This window comes from Pieris napi, chromosome 24 (genome assembly GCF_905475465.1).
Source record: "Pieris napi chromosome 24, ilPieNapi1.2, whole genome shotgun sequence".
In the NCBI taxonomy this organism is placed as follows: domain Eukaryota; kingdom Metazoa; phylum Arthropoda; class Insecta; order Lepidoptera; family Pieridae; genus Pieris; species Pieris napi.
The window spans coordinates 374,920-397,354 of NC_062257.1; the positions used below are offsets into that span (position 1 = coordinate 374,920).

At 34.5% G+C, this 22,435-nt stretch overlaps 1 protein-coding gene across 3 annotated transcripts in view; it reads left to right on the top strand.

Annotated features, from left to right (window-relative positions):
* Positions 1-1,837: 1,837 nt before the first annotated feature.
* LOC125061701 (choline-phosphate cytidylyltransferase B-like) overlaps positions 1,838-22,435 on the top strand; it is a 43,708-nt gene continuing 23,110 nt past the window's right edge. For 2 of the 3 annotated variants that reach the window (XM_047667263.1, XM_047667261.1), the window contains exon 1: positions 1,838-2,328. In XM_047667263.1, coding sequence (XP_047523219.1) covers positions 2,194-2,328 — 135 coding nt within the window. In that variant the 5' untranslated portion in view covers positions 1,838-2,193. Of the gene's footprint in view, positions 2,329-6,971; positions 7,185-22,435 lie in introns of those variants that run through there. The other variant, XM_047667262.1, reaches the window with a different exon arrangement.

Below are 22,435 nucleotides of genomic sequence, written 5' to 3' on the forward strand. Positions count from 1 at the left end.
AAAAAAATGTGTGCGTTTACTAGGTGTACACACGTAAGAAGTGAAACTTCTTTATGACCTTATTTTTCGAAAAATGATCTACTATATGTAACTTAACGAAATTTGTTAAATAAAGTTTAACAAAAGGCTTTTATTAACATAGACTTGAATACAAATACAATTATTTCATTTTACCTTATTACTACTAAGATTATTACAGAATTTCATTAATTACTACACTACATAGTAGTACAGTAATAAGTTAAAATGAAATAATTGTATTTGTATTCATGTCTATGATAATAAAAGCCTTTTGTTAAACTTTATCTAATTTAACTTTTATTTAACCAATTTCTGTAAAGTTGCATATAGTAGATCATTTTTCGAAAAATAAGGTCATAAAGAAGTTTCACTTCTTACGTGTGTACACCTAGTACACGCACACATTTTTTTGTTATTAATGGCTTCGAATCTCTTCGGATCAACCGTGGTAGGGACAAGAAAAAGATGGCGCGTAACCGAAAAACGTGACGATTTGCGACGAAATTTCTCCCATACGTCGATAAAGAACTTTCATTCCAACGCCGATAAAGAAGTTTGACTTCAAAAAGCAACATGGCGCGTAACCGAAAAACGTGACAATTTGCTACAAAATTTCTCCCATACGTCGATAAAGAACTTTCATTCCAACGCCGATAAAGAAGTTTGACTTCAAAAAGCAACATGCCGCGTAACCGAAAAATGTGACGCATAACAAAAAATTTTACACAAATTTTTTTTCCAACCCCGACAAAGAAGTTTCAATTCAAAAAAAAAATGTTGCTCGCTCCGGGAGCGCGAAGGTATAGTCCTTTTCATGAAAGAAGTCCCCCAGACGCGGCGCTGCAATCGCATAACGTAATGTTGCCATTTATGAGTAAAAAATTTACCTATTTTATTTACATTTAGCAGATGTAATTTATCAAATAATACTATTTTCTGCATACTTCGATGAAACAATATTTCTGTTATGTAAAAAGTATATTTTTATTTACTTATATTAGCGGTGTTCTACCTACTTACAGGGAAAAGATGAGAAAATAAGGTAAAGAAAAGCAATACAATGTTTTATTCAGAGTTTTAATCCATAATTGTTGCTACAATTTTTTTCGAAATACACGCCGCTGTTATTCCTTCGTTTGTAATTCTTGTTACAGTTTTCTCTGACACACCTGCAATTAAATTATGAACAATTAAAAATAATAGTAAATTTAAGTTTATAATGCTTATGTAATATGTTTTAATTTCAGTTATCTAGTTTCCTCACGTTATGTATTTGTTAAATTTTGTAGCAAAAACGAATTTGTATCATAAAAGTCCCATCAATACAGCAAAAAAAAATTAAATGGCAACTCTAAAAAGTACCAGTTATGGCGGCAACTCTCTTCCGAACATTGTTTAGTGGTATTAAAAACCTTGATTCTTATGATCCGCTTCACAGAACTCTTTCACCTTTAATATAATTTCTCGAGCCGAACTGCACTAAGCTAGTTAAAAATTCACAAAAATCCACCACAACAAACGAACTTGATAACATCGACGAATGACAACATTGCCGACCTGTCAAATTTAGTTCCAAAAATCACCGCGGGACTTCTTTCATGAAAAGCACTATATCCACTATGTGGAGCAGTTGCAGGAGCGCGGAGCGCAAGAGGTTCGCAACATAGTGGATACCCAGCTTTACGTTGTGACTAGTTAACACAGATTAGGATGACCACGAAGCGTTTACGCTCTGACAACAGTGTCAATATTTTATCTGTCACTATTCTGAATCCTCTGCTGTCTGTGGTTTATATAGTAGAATTTTGCCGTAGCCTGCCGACTGACTCTGAAGTCTGAGTGAAGTTTTAGAGTTTTATCGTCGATCGTGTTGTATTTATTAATTATTATTTATAGTGATAATTTTATTCATTTATCGATAACTGAATAATGTTACATTAAAATTATTTATTTATTTGATAAATTTTGTCGTTTTAAAGGCACGTGCGATTCTAATCACAATAACGTCGCGGTTGTAATCACGATCTTTTTTTAAAAATAGAACTCTTACGAAATCCTTACCTGTCAAAACAAAAAACCTTATTTTCATCAACTTCGAAATTGTATAAAGTAATAAACTAAATTAGTGTACAAGGTCTACTGTGCGTGAATATACCGGCGTGCCATGAGATAATGTCTCGTAAGAGATATCGAATGGAAAACGAAAAGGAAATGAGTTCTAAATTGGAAGATAACGGCGACGGACCCAACGGTAGTGATGCGAGTTTTTGCAGTAGTAGCAGTCAAGTCTTCGCTGATGGTGCTCAGGTTAGTCTAAGTAACGAATTTCATGTGTAGTTTGAATGTAATCTAACAGTATATATATGTGATAATTTAACAGTATTAAAAGCGTTTATAAATCACATTGAACACTACAAGTTATACAATATTCCTAAAACAAAAATTTTGCAACTAACAGTATTCTTCTAAGTATTATAGGGCTTAAGTAGTTATAAAAATATTTACTTTTTTAAAGTGTTAAGCACCAATCATTTGATTGAAATATTAGATTTCTTTAGTATTCTTACCTGAAGACCAAGATTACAACAACAAGGCTACTTTTTTGAAAACAAAAAGTTGTATTAATAGTCAAAGTGCAAATGTTTTAGTTACTGTATTAAACCTTCTAAATAATTGATAATATTATGTACCCTCAAATTAACTATTTCTACCTAGGATGAGAATATAATTCTAATGAAAATTCCAATAAGATCAATTACTGTTTTTTCAAAATGTAGTATTTTGCATACTTCTATATGATACTATTTTCTTTTTAAAATGAAGATTTAAAAAACATTATATCCAAGGTTAGGGTTATACACAAGAAGGTTATTTTTTATCATGGAAATTAATTTAATTTTAAAAAATACATTAATTAAACATGCTATCAAATAAGATTTAGTTATTAATTAAATAGACATTACCTATGCTTATTATTGTAAACATGTTTATTGAATACTTATCAAAATTCAATAATAATATTGAGAGGCCAATAAAAATTGGGCATGTTTCCAAGTGTGTGGCGTGATGCTGCTATTTCTTTTATCTTGTCTGTGACATGATGCTTATGACCTCCATGTTTCAGTGTTTTACTCTTGAGATATTGGTTTTGATTCCATGAACGTGGGCCTGATTTGATGAAGCAATGACATTTATTACATTCTCTAACTTTACTTATACATAGTATTAGTGTGTAGAACCTAAAACATTTTTTCTGTTGTTTTATTTTTTATATGCAGGATGTAAACTATCTCTAAATTAAGAGTATACCAATCTCTTTAGCTTAGTCAAAGCCATAGAGGTGAGATATAAAAAACCAAAGTTCTGTAATCACATAAAATCAAATCAAGAATTAAATTATTCGCTCAATGTCTCAATATAATTAACATATCTTGAACATCGCCTAAAGGCTCAGTCTGAAATGCAGTTTAAGAACGCCCAAGGGCGCCCTCTGTCGGTTTTGTGTAACTTCAAATAGCGATACGAATGTCGAAAGTTTTTACATATATGCAATTTTCTTGTAGTTCTCACAATATCCGTCAAGCTGATATCGCGAGCTTGAGAATTGAGATAGCGCGCTACAAAACCTAATTAAAATTTTATAGAACAATTCGTTTACAAATTCTTTTTAAAGTCTGGTTGAAAAAACGCGTATTTCACAAGATTTCTCTATTATTAAATACCTATTTGAGAAGTGGCAAAAAATATTAGCTAAATTTTCAAGGCTGATAATAATACTAGAAAACATATCTAATCGTTTAACGTCAGTATAGTTTTTCGTGCTGAATTTAAAACCCAGATAAGGGGGCGTCCATAAATTACGTGAGGTGTTTTTTTTAATTTTCTGAGGCAGTCCGTGAGTATCGCACTTTGCGGAACATACGCGCTTGCTTAGGCTTGCAGGTGCAATGTGGGCTGATCGCCTGTGCTCTGCAGCTCTTTTGATAGGTCAACCGTTTTCCTAATTTTTTTTTTCAATCAGAAAAAAAATTGCGTGATATTTCCCGAGACCCACCTCTCCAACGTAAGATTAAATGAGATTTGACTCGACCCCCTCCCCCCTTAAACACCTCACGTAATTTATGGACGCACGTAAGATATACATTTTACTATATTATTTATAATTTCCGTCTTGTCCGCCAGAAAATTATAATACACAAAATTCAAAACTGATTAAAAATTAAAAAGCAATAATACACGTTGAACCCGGATGTTTTTAGTGCAGTGTAATTTTATTGTTCCCTTCACTATACATAACCTTTACATAAAAAAAAAAACATTTACTTTCAGCAAGTATAAAACGTATGTAAACAATACTCTTATAAGAATAATAAACAAAATTACAGTCTCATAGCCTGAGAGTTGAGACAAATTCATTTGATTAATTCGTTTGACTGTGATTGGCCCTCTAGTCCATAGACACGTGAAGCGATACGTCCGTATGAAAAATTCACAATTTTAAACTCGCCGTCGCGTCGATTATTTCACTCTATAACTAAAATTATCCCTTTAAATTATTATTATTCTTTAGTTTCGTAATAGTTCTGGATATATAAATAGAAACATGAGCCAACAATGACCGCAAATTGGCGAACACTACTAGGTCACTAAAGCGGTCGTCAAACCTGATTCCTATTTCGCTCTGAAATGGGTAAATTTAGAACGTGTGACAATTGGCATTAATTAACACAGAACAACGGTGAAAATGTAAAGCCGGGTCCACATTTGTAGCATTTCGGTGTATCGTATCTCCGTTGCGTGGCTTCGGCGCGTATCATGATCGTTAGTTTGGACGCAAAATGATACCCGTTTATGATACATGCCGTATCGGATACGGCCCGATCCGCACTAAGCGCGTATCTTGATACACCTCGTATCCGATACGCGTATCACGATCGGTGGTATGGACGTATTTTGATACTGTATCACGATACTGTATCGCGATACGATACTTGATACACCCCGAACCATCCTGTGTCGGTTTTTTCGCGATCATCAAAGGGAATACACAACATCAATGGGTGATATGCGAGTGAAATTTTTGTATTTTCCGCTGGTATGCTGAAATTTTAAATCTCGCATCAATGGTATTCTACCATGTTTGTTTCGGTTTCTAAACAGCGCCGTCTACGTCTGGATTTAACTTTTTTTTTAAATACTATTAATGATAACATAACAGGCGCTAGTCACCGCCAAACTGTGAGCGATTGCTGACATGGCTAAACCGTTTGGGAACGAAGACATGACTGAACCGTCCCAGAAGGGAAAGGTGCACTGAAATACACGCGCATCAGGATACATCGGAAGAAAAGTGAAGCGTCTATATTTGTAAAGTTAAAGCCGATACACTGACATGATACAGCATTTGATAAGTATGGACGCGATTTTTACAAGATACGCCTTAAAAATACGACATGGACAAAATGAGCGTCCATATTTATGATACAAATACTAGATACGATACAACTGATCGTGATACGTCAACATGCTACAAATGTGGACCCGGTTTAAGATGCCAACTCATTAGTTAAAGTAGGATTAAGAGTCGAGTTGAGTTAACGGTTTCTGGCAACAAAAAATGAATAAGTATGACTCTGGTATCTCAAAAACGTATTAAGGAGCGTTCAAGTATTACGTCACGCAGTTTTTGGAGATTATTGGACCCCCCCTATGTAACGCGCCGTAACGTTTTTCTGTACCCAAGTATAGGAAACGTTTCGTGACCACCTAGTGACTCTTCATGCCTAAAAAGTTACCATTATGTGGTGTAAAGTACTGGAAAGTCAAAAATAATATTAACAATAATGCGTAATTCAATCCCCGCCCAAATTCGTTACGTAATACTTGAACGCTCCCTTAGTGGCGTTGTCTTTACTTTGTTACTACTCTATTACGTTAGCTATAGTAGTTAAGCTTTGTACGTTACTATTACGTACGGCGCTAGTCTTTCAAGGCCTCTACACCAGCGTCACAGACAATGAAAAAACTATCTATATAAAAACCTATTACCTAAGTACGTCATCATATCTAACCCGTGTTGACCTTCACCGCAATTCTAATTGCTTGTTAGTAATACTAAACCCATGCAAAATTCAGTGATTTCATCATCACTTTTAAAAAGGCACTGCTACTCAAATTTCTGCATATTATATTGTTTTCTATTTACCCTACTAGTTTAAATATCATTTATTCTATATTCACAGTCATAGGTGAAATTAGGTTTCTATTTTCAGTGGGGACGTATTACATTTTTTAGGGATCCAGCCAGACATCCTGGGGTGGGCACTAGACCTTATTAAGGTGTGTACAGACCACGCGCCCCCTGCCTTGCGATTCTGTAACTCACTTTTCGAACTCACACAGCGGTTTTCGCATCGGCGGTCGCTCTCAAATCAGTCGTGAAGCAGTCATTTTATGATTTGGCATTCTGATAAGGTGGGAGCTTGTAGTTTATTGTTTATGAAGAGAAGTGAGTTGCAGAATCGCAAGGCTGTACACAACATCGGTCTATGAGTAATGGTCACCTCATTGACTAGGTGCTCGATGAAACAAACTTTGAAATTGTTCTGCCCCGTGCCTTCGTAACAATCGTATTTTGTGATTTCATTCGAAAGCATTGCAAGTCCTCTAGAAATAATACCTTTATAATAATTATGTCTGATTTCTGTCCAATCTAATGTAAATTTGTTACATAAGATAATAATCATTTAGTTTAAAATCATTGTACGTTATTACTTCGTGGCGCGACGCGGTTCTGACGAGCCTCCACGTCGGCGTCACGCCACTATTACCCTCCCCCCGGCACCTCACACCCGTTCACACCTGCATAGAAATATACATCGTATGCCATGTTGTTAGCGTTTAAACTTCCTCAACAAGCGATCTGCTTACAGACGGCACTCTATTTAATTTCAGTCGCCGTCCTCCTTCCGCGTAGTGAACTCGTGTATCGACTATCGGGTAACATTTAGTTATTAATAATGCAATTTTGAGTACGTGTTATAAGTGTAATATTAAAGATGTCTCTAACAATGACAACAACGCTTAGGAACGGCCATTGTAATGGCAAACTAGAGACAAATATATCGTGTAAGAAAAACGGTACTGTTACAGACTTTAAATCGGTGAGTAACCTTAAAATTTGTTACCGGTTTTGTATGAATAGAAAGATGACCTTAGTTTTGGTATCAATGATTGGTTTAATATGTATGTTACTTGCACGATTTTTTTTATTTTTACTAGACGACCCGGTGAACTTCGTATCACCTACATATTTATTTGTGTCAGAACTTAATACATTTTTTTTAAAATAAACCTAAGAGATCGGACTTCATACTGCAGCTATGAAACACAGCTTTTCGTAAACATCTGTGAATGACTATAGACAACTAAGTGACTAATTTTCGTTTCTATAAAGACAGACAAATATTTCCCAACTAGGTGTTTAGTTCCCAACAGTTAGTTTTATTGGAAAATTCAATGTCATTTCAAGTGTTTTCTTTACTTATTATATATGTTTCCCGCCTTTTAAACCTTCCCTAAACTTCCACAAATATTTAAAGATCATAATTATCAAGCCATTATCCAGCCAAATCGATCCAGCCATTCTCGAGTTATAGCGAGACAAACGAAAAGCTATTGGTTTTTTCGTCGTACAATTGGTCGTAGTTTTTAGTTTCTATGTACATAATATATATTTATAAATTATAACAAGTTTCGAACTTTATCGTTGTAGACTAGCTCTTATATATTATCATATAGAAAAAAAATCCAATTTAAACCAGTAATTCTTGATATTAATAAAGTCAAAAGATACTTTTAATTTATTTCGCCGGTTGCGGAAATTGAATATTTTTTTCTATACTGAACTTCGTCTAATTGAATACCTATATAGGTAAAAGGTGTAGAAAAAGTGAAAGCTAAAGTAAAGAAAGTGTAGGCTAGGAAAATGCATAGGTCATCATATATCTCTGCATTATCAATTTTGGCTTTGGTAACATCGTAATTTTTATGTTAAGCCATTTTACGAAAAAGGCCTTTTTAATACAGTTGCTCAAAAAGTGGCGTATTGCAGGGACGTATAGCGTTCGGGATGTGGGCTATTACACACTCGTGCTTTTTCTTTACCTTTTCCGAACTAGTGCGTTTTCTTTCCCAACTGTCAAAATAATGTCTATTAAAAAGAAAAAACCAACCACGAAGTATTTACTAAAAAAAAATCATAGAAGTTTTTATGATTCATGCAAATATTTCAAAAAAGAAGCTACTAATTAGTTTCAATATCAGATTTAATGATTTGATTCAATGAGTTAGGTTAGGTTTCAAATAATTTCATCTCATTAAATTTCATTTTCATTTCATATAAAAAAAATCTACTGAAGACTTGGCTGTATGGGCATAGTTCCCTTTGCCTACCCAGAATGGGTGAAGAAATAAAAAATCTCTGCTTATATTCTTTTACAGTTGGCGCCATTTTCCAAAAATGTTCTTTGCTAGTTTAGTTGTTTGTTATATTATATATTAAATATAGATGAACAATCATACGAAATTAATAATAGTTTGTCTCAAACAGTAAATAAATATGCAATCTAAAACTTCTCCAGTTAGTATAAAAATTTTACCAATTTCAATGAATATGTGAATTATACCTTTTATAAGAAATAAATGATTAGTTAGTTGAGTTTATTGTGATTTTATTAAATAGCTTAATTTTTTCGCAACTGTATTAAAAATAGTCGTTCAGTACACGTGCGGAACCATCATTGCAACTCGTTCCGACTGTCAACCCTCACCTTCGGCTGCGCCTCGGCTCGGGTAGACATTTGTCGGAACTCTTTGCAATGACAAGCTTTCCGCACTCGTAATGAAATATACTATTTTAGTTAAGATGAAACGACTACTTCAAGTAAGACTATCTATACTATTTTGAGGAAAGATAGTATAACATTCCTGTTTCTGATAATGACCAATAGGTCGACTACACTTATATTGATGACTGATTGGTCTAGTGGTTAGTACCCCTGACTGCGAATCTATGGGTCCCGGGTTCGATCCCCGGCTGAGACGAACATCGATGTGATGAGCATTTGGTGTTGTGCTTAGGTCTTGGGTGTTTAAATATGTATTTATATGTCTATCTATCTATAATATGTATGTATATCCGTTGCCTAGTACCCATAACACAAGCTTCACCAGCTTAGCATGGGACTAGGTCAATTGGTGTGAATTGTCCAATCATATAAAAAAAAAATAAAAAAAAATTCTTTATAGGTAACAAAAGTGTCACTTAAATTTAAGAACCCTTAAATAAGTCAAGTTAGTTTGTTGTTAGCGTCGCAACCCCACTTCCCTAAATATATGTTATAAGCCCTTGTGTTAGCGATTATAGACATTTAACACCTAGCTTCAAACAAGTTAATTTAGTTGAACATCCCTCCAAAATCCGCCTCCGAACTTGAAACTAAAGATTTTCGACTCATCACCGGAATGACTTAATTGGACAAAGGTACAGAAGAAATTTGCTGTGAATAATGCGATATTAAATATAATTAATAAGTTCTTTCGCCGTTAGTAAAACAAATAAAAAAGCATTTTTTTCAATATCCTTAAGGACTTTATGGTCGCCAAACGCCAAAAAATTACATTGTTTCTTTCCATTTTTCGCCATCGTTTCTTGAAGTAGGGGGAATGGAAAAAATATATGGTGGAGTTGAGTAGTTTATGTATCCATTTTGAAAGATCGATACACGATTTAAATAACTTCGCTTGATAGAAAAATAATCCAAATATAGCCAATTTTTGACACTATGTATTCATTTTATGTCGAAAATGTATATAGAATATGATTTTGAAATTTACACGATATATTTTATCGCAAGCCAAGTAATCCATTTCAGAAAAAATTATAAAATTACATTAATTTAATGTTTTACATAACTAATTGTTATTACGGGTCGACGCGCCTCAGTGCTCCAACTCTCCACTGCGCCCCGCAGTCCACCCCGAGACACTGACACAGCAATTCGTGCTGGGATACAACCTTAATTTCCATTTCAAATGTTGTTAGTTTTTACTTATAGCTAAATGTTAGTCGCCAGTGGATATGGACCGCTCAATCAAGGGCGTAAAGGTAAGAAGAACTGGCAAGAAGAACTGGCAAGAAGAACTGGCAAGAAGAACTGGCAAGAAAAACTGGCAAGAAACTGTCCGCCACTATTTTTAATCGCTCAGTTTTGGAGCGATTTTGCGTTGAACTGGAACAAATCAATCCCTTACGGCTAAGTCGTACTTCTATATGTCAAAAATGTAGTTGATTTTGGCATACGAAACATAATTTTCACTTAATCTCGTTTCTATATCTTATTTTCGATTATATATTTCGATGATAGCTAATCTTAAGCTTATAAAACCTAAAATTACATAGAAATGATAAAGACAATTATCTGTTAACCGGTATTCCACAAAATTGCAGTTCAGTCGCAGCCGCATTCCACAACGGCTATGCAACCTATTGTTTCTACTGAAACATAACTGACTGTTTAAAGGAAAACTATATTAAATATAGTTATTTATATTTTTATAACATACTAGCTGGCCTGGCGAACATCGTACCGCCTAACAGTCGATTCTTTATTTTTTTTAATACTTATTCTGCTATTCGGGATACCGGTCTAGCTAGTAAGATAAAAAAAAGTTGAGAAGACAACAAATACATTATGTCAAAAAATAAAAATTCACCTTCCCGGAACCCCTAAACTAACACTTGAACTTTATGACATGGTATTAAAGTTCAAATTGACTTGTAAGTATTATTACGAATATTTTGTATGGGAATATAGAAAATTGTTGTTTTTAGACGTTTTACTCAATTTTTTTGAATGTTTTTCTCTGTAAGAACCATCCTCGTACTTCAAGGAATATTATATAAAAAAAATCAGACAAATCGGTCAAGCCGTTTACATGTTATGTCGTGACAACGGAAAACGGGTTTCATTTTTATATATATAGATCTTAAAAGAAGCAGTGTTGACCTTCAGCTCATTTCTGAGGTCTTAGGTTCGATCTCCGGCCGTACACCAATGGACTTTCTGTCTATGTGCGCAACTAACACTCGCTCGTAAGGTGTAGGAAAACATCGTGAGGAAACTAGCATGTCTCTGTCGGAAGGCTGATCACCTACTTATCTATGAAATAAAATCTGAAGCCAATGCTTCGTTCATTTAGAGTTATAGCGCCACTGTATTATTATTATAACATCTTAAGGGTGATAAGTATTTTGGTAAATTATATCGCATTAAATAAAAAAATAAGCTCAGAAGTAAAATGTTTTAAATATAATATAATTATGTGTTAATTTTTTTAAATTTTGATTTTTGTGAATTTGGTTACTTGGTTATATCATTATTCGATGTGTAAAGTTTTGTTAATAAACTAACAGATAAATGCGTGTTTGAACCCATCTCGTAATAGCGTTTTTTAGATAAACAACAATGAATCGCTATAGTTTGATAAGCTCAAAACTCGAACGAATTCGAGTATTTTTATTATTGATTGGTTGAAGGAGGAAGGTTTTATCGAAAAATTACACGGAAAAATCCAAAAACAAGTTTTTCCCGGAAAAGCGAGCAGTCTGTGGGGTGGCAAAGGAAAATGTTCTATACGTTGGTATTTCAATAAAAAAGTAGGATAAGTAAAAAAAAAAATTATACGTATGTAAAGTTTTCGTCGCTGGAATATCTTAATTGGATAAAGGCATTTCAATAATTTGCCGTGAATAATGCGATATTAAATACAATTAATAAGTTAATAATGTATGCGTAGCGCTAAGTATGATCCGTAAGTAAAAAAATGAACTTGACTTAAAGTTACTTGACTAAGTCTGGATTCTAAGTCTTAAGCGTTTGAACCGGATTCGGTTTTGGTACATGACCTGGTCAGCTGATTATGGTCATAGATAACCCCGACATCCATTCATTCGTTATCGCTATTTATGAATATTTAGTAAAAATAATGTCTATAACAACACTTATAATTAAGTGCCCATCGACCAGTACAACACCAGGAGGCCTGGAAGTGCGTTGCCAGAAGGCATACGGCTGCTTGAAAGCCCCTGAGGTTAGAATGGCAGCCGGTTCCAAAAAGTGGGGGAGGCAAGAAGAGTCGTAGAATGTCAAACATACTTCTATCTCTGGAGATATACAAGTATGGATAGAGACAGGGATATTTCTATTCCTTCAACACTAGCGAAGGAATTATATAAAATGGAGATAAATAGTATCGGTCGTTCGGGAACTTTGATTGATGTAGCATAAACTTATGCGACAAAATTAACATTAATATTGTTTTATCGATATTTAGTTCGATAGAAACCGAAAGAACATGTTACAAGCAGCGAGCATATGTTAATTGGTTATGTTAAACGACTCCCAGGTCAAAAAAGTATTTAATTTGATATATATACGAGAATCTTACCTTTATTTGTTACAAAGGTTGTTAACAACTTGAATAGCTAGTCCTGGGTACCTGCGCTAGTCTAAACAGTCCTCGGAGGATGTGATGCCACTCCCAAAGGTTCTGCAACCACGACTCCTTCCTTCTACAAGCCCGTGTCTTGTCTTTTGCCCATGTGCTGCGTCAAGTCGTATTGATGTGTCCGAGATATGCGACTTTCCCTATTTTCAGTCTGCATAAACTTACGTCTACCGAGTTAATCACCAAGCAAAGGTAGCTAAAAACAACCTAAATCGATTGCGCGGAAGGCTTGCAAGAATTATGTCGCCATTATTACTAAATTATTGAAATATTCATAGATATATGTATATGTTATATATTGCCTACATACACATACTACATATGTATGCAATACTTTTTTCCGCCATGTTCTAATTACACGTACAATTGATATTCTGACTTTTGAAGTTGAAACACGAGAACGTGTTTTATATTTGCTTTAATAAATAGCCTTTTTTCAGATACTTTTACACTTAAACATATTTATAATATCCCCGTTCTAGACTATCTAAAGTTGGTAATTCTTTTTTGGGAAAAGGCATACTCTTCTTTAATAAAATCCCAGAGGTTCTTTTATGTCTGCCTTTTAATTAATTTAAGAAATGTATTAAAGAAACGCTGTGTAAAAAGGCTTACTATAAAGTTAACGATTATCGATGTTGTTAAAAGGGCCTGGGACTAGAGTGCTAGACAGGCTACTTCTAATTAATTTGCGATATTTGTTTTAAAATAAATGTTGTTAGATGATTTGCTATTTTAAAAGAGTACCGAGAGTTTTTTACGCCGGCATTTTCTCTCGCCTACACCCTCTGTCTTCTTTGCCGATGAGTAGGGATGTCTACCAATACAAATTTAATGACGTGGAATAAGTGATACGTGTATCTTATGTTCCATAATAAACATTTGAGTTTATTTAGTTGGCATTGAGAGTGTCCATGGGCGGCGGTATCACTTAACATCAGGTGAGCCTCCTGCCCGTTTGCCCCCTGTTCTATAAAAAAAAAATCCATAATAAACATATTTTTTATTTTATTTTATAATTCTGTCTCATTTTTAGGTATCTGTGTGCCCTTTGGCCTTCTAATCCCGCTATTCCTGTGCGTGTGCCACTCTCTGCCATATTATATCATCTGTTTCTTTGGTCTATTCACCTTTTTAATTGTCTTTCTCTTTTTTATTTGTTGTACCTTGGGGTCAATAATCTCAGGTTAGTTTTTGCAGACGGAATTTTGAAAATTCTACTAATATAGAACCTTTGATATGGAAACCATGGATTCCAAAGATATTATCATTGTCTGTCACTTGTGGCTGTCTCTCGCATACCACGATTTTTAAAAAACCCGCGACCCTATATGCATTATATTGATATATATCAAAAACATTGAAAGATCTTCCTACTAGAGTTTTTTAAAATCGACCTAATGTATTACTTTTGAAAAAATTTATTATTCTATAAATGATTATTTGCGTGAAACATTATAATTAATTTGATAACGTAATAATCTATTGTAACAATGTGATATTTTATTATAAGAATTGACTAATTGATATGACACATAATGTAATTATAACTTCTATTCTACCTTTTGTGACAAATTTGCACGCCATTTGTATATATGCGAACTTTCTATTATACCTTATTCTTGTAAATAAATTATTATTATTATCTTTGATATATGTAACCAAGTGGGCAGTGCTTTCCTAGGGACTTCAGCGTGCGACTTTCATCCCTGATGTCGTAGGTTCGATCCCCTGTGCACCAATGGATGTTCTTTATGTGCGCATTTAAAATCCGCTCAAACGGTGACGGAAAACATCGTGAGGAAACCGACATGTCTTAGACCCAAAAAGTCGACGGCGTGTGTCACGGGAGGCTGATCACCTACTTGCCAATGGGGACCCGTAACGGTTTTATGTTATAAATGCAGTTTTATAGTCCTTGAGAAACTAAAACATAAGGTGTAAAAAATTTTGTTCTACGACCAAAACTGACAAAGTTATGGGCAAAATACCAAACAAGGTTTACTGACCGCGCGAACGAAAGCAATGACGTCACAATATCTCAACGCTTGCCGCTGAACCACAGCGCGCCCCGCGCTGTTTATTCTGTTCGCGATACTCGTCCAACACGGAGCGTAACGTCACCAGTTTATACCCAATCGATTAATAAGTGATTTGATTTGTTTAATATTATAATATAACAAATCAGGGGTAGAAATAAGGTAGATATCGGTTTTGAGCAAGCGCAATCCGATAATCTACCTAAATGGTATTTGATTATCTTAGTAATCATTTAAACTATACAAGCGCTGAAATTCGTGGTTGGAAACTTCAGAGGTAAGCAAATCTCATTGTCAACCTAATCAAAACAGCAGGATAATAAGTAGGTCAGGAATACAGGGTCGTATTCAGGCCCGGGATAATTCCCAGTAAGGTTTATGGATATGAACATGTTACCGGGAATATTCTTCTCAATGTTTCTGGGTGCATTGCCAGTCGGAAATCTTATTGGGAGTTAGTTCCTAGTATTGTTAGTAGGCAACGGACGGCACATTGCTGGTAAGTAAGTAAGAAAAGTGCCCGACGAAATGATTAATTTTATTTCAATCTCATCGACTTGCGTATTGTTGTCGTCTAGTTTTGTCAGTGCAAATGAATATAAGAAACAAAGTAATCGGTAGGTATACTTTATTCGTTTACCTTGGATTGTTTGAACAAGCAATCCTAATGAGAATGAAATAATCTTCTGCTCAAGTCGGATGACTATAGATGACTGTAGCAAAGCAGAAGAAGCAACATTATCGCAAGCTGATTCACCATTATGGAGGGAACTAAGATACTGCAGAGTAACGGCGTCAAAAATTCACGAAACTGCAAACTGCAAGACTGATGGTGTTTTAGTTGAACAGATTCTCGGGGCATCCATACAGGAGACAGTCGCTATGGAAAGAGGAAAACGTCTTGTAAAAATATTCGCAAAGAGTTTTAAAAAAAAGGCGTAAAATACGTCTAGCAGTTTTCGCGTGAAAAGCGTTCAACAGACAGACAAGAAATTCAAAAACAATATTTGTGGTTTCTATTGCGTGTATGGAGCTCTCATAACTCGATTATTCAAAAAAATATTCAATGTATAGAATTCACTTTGGCTACAGTTTTATTACCTACAGATACATATTCCCCAAAGCGGGAATGTTCCGGCATTGGGAAATATTCCCGGGAACGGCACATTTCATTTAGTTGAGCCTCAGTACGACCCTGGGTTTTACCAGACTACTGAGGAAGGGTTATTAGAAATTTCACTACTTACACTTTTTATCATTTATTTATTCATTGAAATACACCTAGTACGACCCTGTATTTTTCTTTAACATTCGTAAACAAGTTTTACTAAGATACTGTTTACCACATGAGTAATGTAAGGTGTACTGTCACCCCTCTTCATGACATTACACCATTTTTTGCACACTTTCAGGTCCCTTGGCACATTAAAAAACAGTTTTTCAGGTGTACTAGTTGAAGTATTAGTACATTTCGGTACTATACAGTACTTATAATGCGGCATATTTTCACATAAAAACCACAAAACCACAACACGACCCGCGCAGATCGAGTGAACTTTAATAAATGAATGGCGAAGAGCGAGCGCGCGGTCCGTAGGGAAATCGTGACGTCACATGAGCATTTCGGCCGCGCCGCGGTTAGCTTGTACAAAATGTGTAATATCTTCGCAACCAATTTACCGATTTCAATGATTTAAAAAGTATTGCACCTAATCGAGTAAAAGGAACACCATTATATAGATAATATATGCATTTTCCGACTTGTTACGGGGACCCATTAGATTTAAAAATAAAATGTGTGCGTGTACTAGGTGTACAGTCACACGTAAGAAGTGAAACTTTTTTATGACCTTATTTTTCGAAATATGATCTACTATATGCAATTTACAGAAATTGGTTAAATAAAGTTAAATTAGATAAAGTTTAACAAAAAATAGACATGAATACAAACACAATTATTTCATTTTAAATTACTGTACTACTATGTAGTACTAAGATTATTACAGAATTTCATTAATTGTAATAGAATTATTAGTATTACTATCGTTGTTATCGTTATTATATATTTTTGTTACTAATGGCTTCGAATCTCTTCGGATCAACCGTGGTAGGGACAAGAAAAAGATGGCGCGTAACCGAAAAATGTGACAAATGTGTGTAAATTTTTTTCCAACGCCGATAAAGAAGTTTGACTTCAAAAAGCAACATGGCGCGTAACCTGCTACAAAATTTCTCCCATACGTCGATAAAGAAGTTTCACTTCAAAAGATGGCGCGTAACGGAAAAATGTGACGCGTAACGAAAAATGTTACACTAAATTTTTTTCCAACCCCGATAAAGAAGTTTCACTTCAATGATCATGAAACAGATTCAGAAATATGAGGCCCAGACCTAAAGAGGTTGTAGCGCCGCTGATTATTATTATCTATGTAAGCAAAGATATTAATATAATGCATACAGCGTTGATATACAAAGTAAATTCATCATATGACACATGGCCAGACGTCGCATCAGGCCACCTTCTTATCAATGGCTGAACCTTGACACGTAGTAATCATATTGAGGGCTCCGCCGGTCGAATATGAATCTGTCATGCTCATCCCCCAGAATAGAAATTGTAAGCGGAGTCGAGACTAAGTCAAAAACGACGATTAGATTCTCTTACCCTAACATTTGCAGCACAAAGATATACAACAAATATGTTTATTATGGAACATAAGATACAGGTATCACTTATTCCACGTTTGTATCGGTAGACATAGGGATGTCTATAGGGATGACTCATCGGCAAAGAAGACAGGGTGTAGGCGAGAGAAAAAGCCGGCGTAAAAAACTCTCGGTACTCTTTTAAAATAGCAAATCATCAAACAACATTTATTTTAAAACAAATATGTATCGCAAATTAATTAGAAGTAGCCTGTCTAGCACTAGTCCCAGGCTCTTTTATCAACTAGATAATCGTTAACTTTATAGTAAGTCTTTTTACACAGCTTTTCTTAATTACGTTTCTTAAGTTTATTAAAAGGCCGGCAACGCACTCGCGAGCCCTCTGGCATTGAAACTGTACATGGGCGGCGGTATCACTTAACATCAGATGAGCGTCCTGCCCGTTTGCCCCCATGTTTTATAAAAAAAAAGAGCCTCTGGGATTTTATTAAATAAAAGTATGCCTTTTCCCAAAAAAGAATTACTACTCTTTAAGCAAGCAAGTGAATAAGCCATGTTAGATATAATTTTTTCAAAAATATTGTTATTGTGACCAAGAAAATGTGTTTTTTCTTATTTTTAATATCCTCCGTATGTTTAAAAACAAATGCATGACCCATGATCGATTGCTGTACTAAAATTGTTTATTATTAAGAGGATGACTTGTATTTTTGTATCTTTGTAGGGAATACACTCGCTAGACACTGGACCTATATGAAAAATTAATTTACGATTAAAAATGTACCAAAATATTCTCAAAACATAGCATTACGCTAGTATATCACCTCGATGTCCGTCGTTCCACAACTGAGCTCTTTTTATGGCAATTTCTGCAGCGCCACTGTTTGGAACCAGCTGCCCATACTTAAGTAATTCCACTACAATACATACGAATTGGCACTAACAGTTAACATAAAAAAAACAGGCCTTTATCTAAATAGAAAATGTATGTACTCGTAAATAATTTTGGCAGGCGCTTGTTAAACATAGACCAGTGCAGATAGCCTTCAAAATAAATAAAAAGTGAAAAAAATTACAGTAGGATGAAACCCATTAGAAAAGCAGGGGAATATGATCAAAATGAAAGGAAAAATAAATTACGGTCGATCTGAGGTCGGGAAGGGGTGGGGGGGGAGTTTTAAGGGTAAAAAACGGTTTATCTCGATTTCCGGCAAAACTAAAAGTCCTATCGAAGAAAGTTAAATAGCAAAGTTGTAGGTAATGAAGAGATCTAAAACTTTTGTATTCACACATTTTTCACATAACCTCAAAATTTATGTGAAAAATTCAAAAAACCAAGTTTTTGGTTTTTAATTTTTATCTTTTACAAATTTCTTTTTTTTTAAACGAAATTTGGTGAAAACTTACCTTATTATGTCCCAAATATACTGTAATTTATTTGATTAAAAATATTAATTTTTTCACCTTATTTTGAATTAATATCGAAAAAACACCCTAATTTTCAATCGAAAATTCTGACGTCAAAATTTCAGCTTTTTTCTAAAAGTTGGTGTGCTTTCAGTTCGTTGAAATCTCTACTTTCCTATGGTAAAAAAATATATATATATTACCATAGTAAATCTTCTCAGAAAATGCAAAACATCGTATGCAGTAACGCCCAGACCCGTCATACCCTTCCCTACTTCTCTATGAATATTCTTTCATAGAGAATGGAGGGTTTTGGCAAAAACCCTCCATCTTTTAGTCGATACCAACTCCGGGGAAATAAATACAGATAATGCAACTTTCTCTGCAGCTGTGATACTTTTTGACATTCAACATCTTTTGTCTTCAGTCACCGTGACCACGCACGCTGTAAAGCACGCGAAACGTCGGATAAATTTAAAATTATGTCAAATAGTTGTAAATTTATAATAATACATAACTTTAATCCGGTAAAAAGCGTTTTTCTTTAAATGGTATTAGAATATTAATATTAAAATCTTTGTCTCTCTCCGAACTCTCACAGCGGTTTTCGCAGCAGCGGTCGCGCTCAAATTAGTCGTGCAGACATTTTATGATTTGGCATTGTGATAAGGGAGCTTGTAGTTTATTGTTTTTTGTGTATACTATATTATATATAGTGTGAAAACCGCTGTGTGGGTTACAGAATCGCAAGGCTGGCATGTGAAGTTCTAACGTCATTTTTTATAAGTATCTAATTGTCCTTATTTTAACATGTGCTATGTTTGACAGCAAAAATAAAATAATGTCAAAATGTATTAACGATTGCCGCATACACATCTCCGTACTGAGAGTAGAACACTTTCTCTAGAACCTTGATTTCATTTCTAAGTACTCGTGTGAGAAAGTGTCTAGCTTTAAAATATTTGTACTGCCTAATTGCCTATTCATAAGCATTAATTGAATGGATGGTTTTTCGATTAATTTACACAATTTGAGACATTTGTCGACTTAAATAGTATCTTCATATCGGGGGCCGTTCAAATATTACCCTGCAATGCCCCCCCCCCCCCCCCCCTTGTCAGCAAAAGCAAGTACATAAAAGTATTATTTTTTTGTAGGAAAACTCGAAAATGCATTTCGTTTTCAAGCCTAAACAATGTGGGAGTAATATGTGTAAAAACGTATTATAAAACGTAATATTTACTGTTGACGTAATTACCAATTAAGAAAATCAAAGTTCCCCCCCCCCCCCTCTATAGTGCTTACGTAATACTTGAACGGCCCCCATACAGAGTTGTATATAAATATTAGAAAAATATTTCATTGGTAGACTGCAAAAAATTGGCTAAGTTAGCAGTCTAGTATTTTTTTCAAACAATTAGTATTCGAACGGGCTTCCCTTTAATTAAAAAACTCCCACGTCGTAGCAACATTTTTCATTCAATCTATCATTTTTTATTACGATAGCTTTAAACGATAGTATAACCTCGACGTCCGTTGCTCCACAACTGAGCGTTATAAAGGCTGTTTACCCGTCGGGGTACTTCCAAAATAATTCCACTTAGGGTGTTTCGAGACATGATCGTACCAATTATTCTTAAAGATTAAAACTTTATTATTAATATAATACAAATTATTATATACCTAAGGGTGTGTTGTGTGATGGGGTGTGTTGTGTGATGGTGTGTGAGGGTGCGGGTTGTGGTTATGATACAGGTTATTAATAATATTCCTTTTAAGTATTATCATATATCTTAAACAAGTCAAGGCTTAGTGGTCGTTGTATGTCCGGACGTAAATCGAAACTGAGTTTGTATAGTTCGTGTTGATGTGAAGAACGTGAATCAAAGGACGGTTTTAAGTATATGATTAATTTTAAGTGAAATTAACTTTAATTCGCCTCAAACTACTGTTAATAACCTAACGGTGACGATACAGTTATAAAACTAGTTTTAAAGTCACTTGCTAAATATTGCATTTATTCATATACTTAACGCTACAACCTCTTTAGGTCTGGGCCTCAGATTTCTGAATCTGTTTCATGATAATTTTTTTAATCTAATAGGCAAGTAGGTGATCAACCTCCTGACACACGCCGTCGACTTTGTGGGTCTAAGACATGTCGGTTTCCTCACGATGTTTTTCTACACCGTTCGAGCGAATTTTAATTGCGCACATAGAAAGAAAGTCAATTGGTACACAGCCGAGGATCGAACCTACGACCTCAGGGATGAGAGTCGCACGCTGAAACCACTAGGCCAACACTGCTCAGTTTTTGCTTCATTTGAAGGGCGTAACATAAAAAGCGTCTGTTGAATTTTTTGTATCACCAAATGAGTGAAGAGATTCTTGAAGAGTTAGCGAAACTGCTAATATTTTGTAAAGAAGTAAATATCTGCAATGCTTGTAATGAAACGTAAGGCATAGATGGAAAGTGTTGAATAAACATGCGACTTCCGGTGGAAATCGGCCGACATTGTGCGATGAGAATGAATAGACCAGTCGGTGTGAATATCTGTCATACTATTTAACCCTAATTGTTTAAATATTTAAATAAATAATAGGGTGCGTACGCGCGTAAGAAGTTATACTTCTTTGGCATTATTAAAAATAGATTTTGATTGCATGCAAATAATTAATTACAATTAAATAATCAAAGACTGGAAAAGGAGTCATTATAGTGAATAAAGTTCAGTTTACATTTAAAAAATTGAATAAATAAATATTTATTAATATTATATTTATATTTATTATTATTTTCTAATATTAATTAGTATTGATTTAAATATTCAATTTAAATCACTTCTGATTATAATTCAGACGCACATATAAAATTCGCACTTGTATCATGAAAACAAAATGAAAACACGTGTTTTATATGTAGAAACTCAAAGCATGTGGATAAATATTATAAATATAAATACACAGTGAACAGAGGCGGCGTGCGTGCCAACATGCGCCACTAACTTTATTCTGTTAATTTTGTGTCACGGTGCGCGCGCATCGTAAAATTTCCCTCTCATCAATTTTTTAAAACGCGCCTAAAGAAGTATAACTTCAAAAATTCTACTAAAATTAACTTATTATCACTATACAAACGTTTTATAATATATATTTAACTAGCTGGCCTGGCGAACATCGTACCGCCTAACAGTCGATTCTTTATTTTTTTTAATACTTATTCTGATATTCGGGACACCGGTCTAGCTATTAAGATAAAAATGAGAAAGTTGATAAGACAACAAATACATTATGTCAAAAAATAAAAATTTACCTTCCCGGAACCCCTCCACTAACACTTGAACTTTATGCTATGGTATTAAATTTGAAATTGTTTAAATATTATTACGAATATTTTGTATGGGAATATAGAAAAGTGTTGTTTTTAGACTTTTTCATTCAATTTTTTTAATTTTTTCTCTCAAGGAATATTATAAAAAAAGAATCATACAAATCGGTCAAGCCGTTTTCATGTTATGTCGTGACAACGGAAAACGGGTTTCATTTTTATATATATAGATTATAAGTTATAAAGTAGAAGGGGTTCCCTTCACAAGCCACCTGAAGCCAGTATGGGCCAGCAGTCGATCCTGAAAATTGACAGCGTGTGTCAGGCTTAGGAGGCTGATCTGAGGAAATCTGAGGCCCAGACCTAAAAAGGGTTGTAGCGCCACTGATTTATTATTTATTTA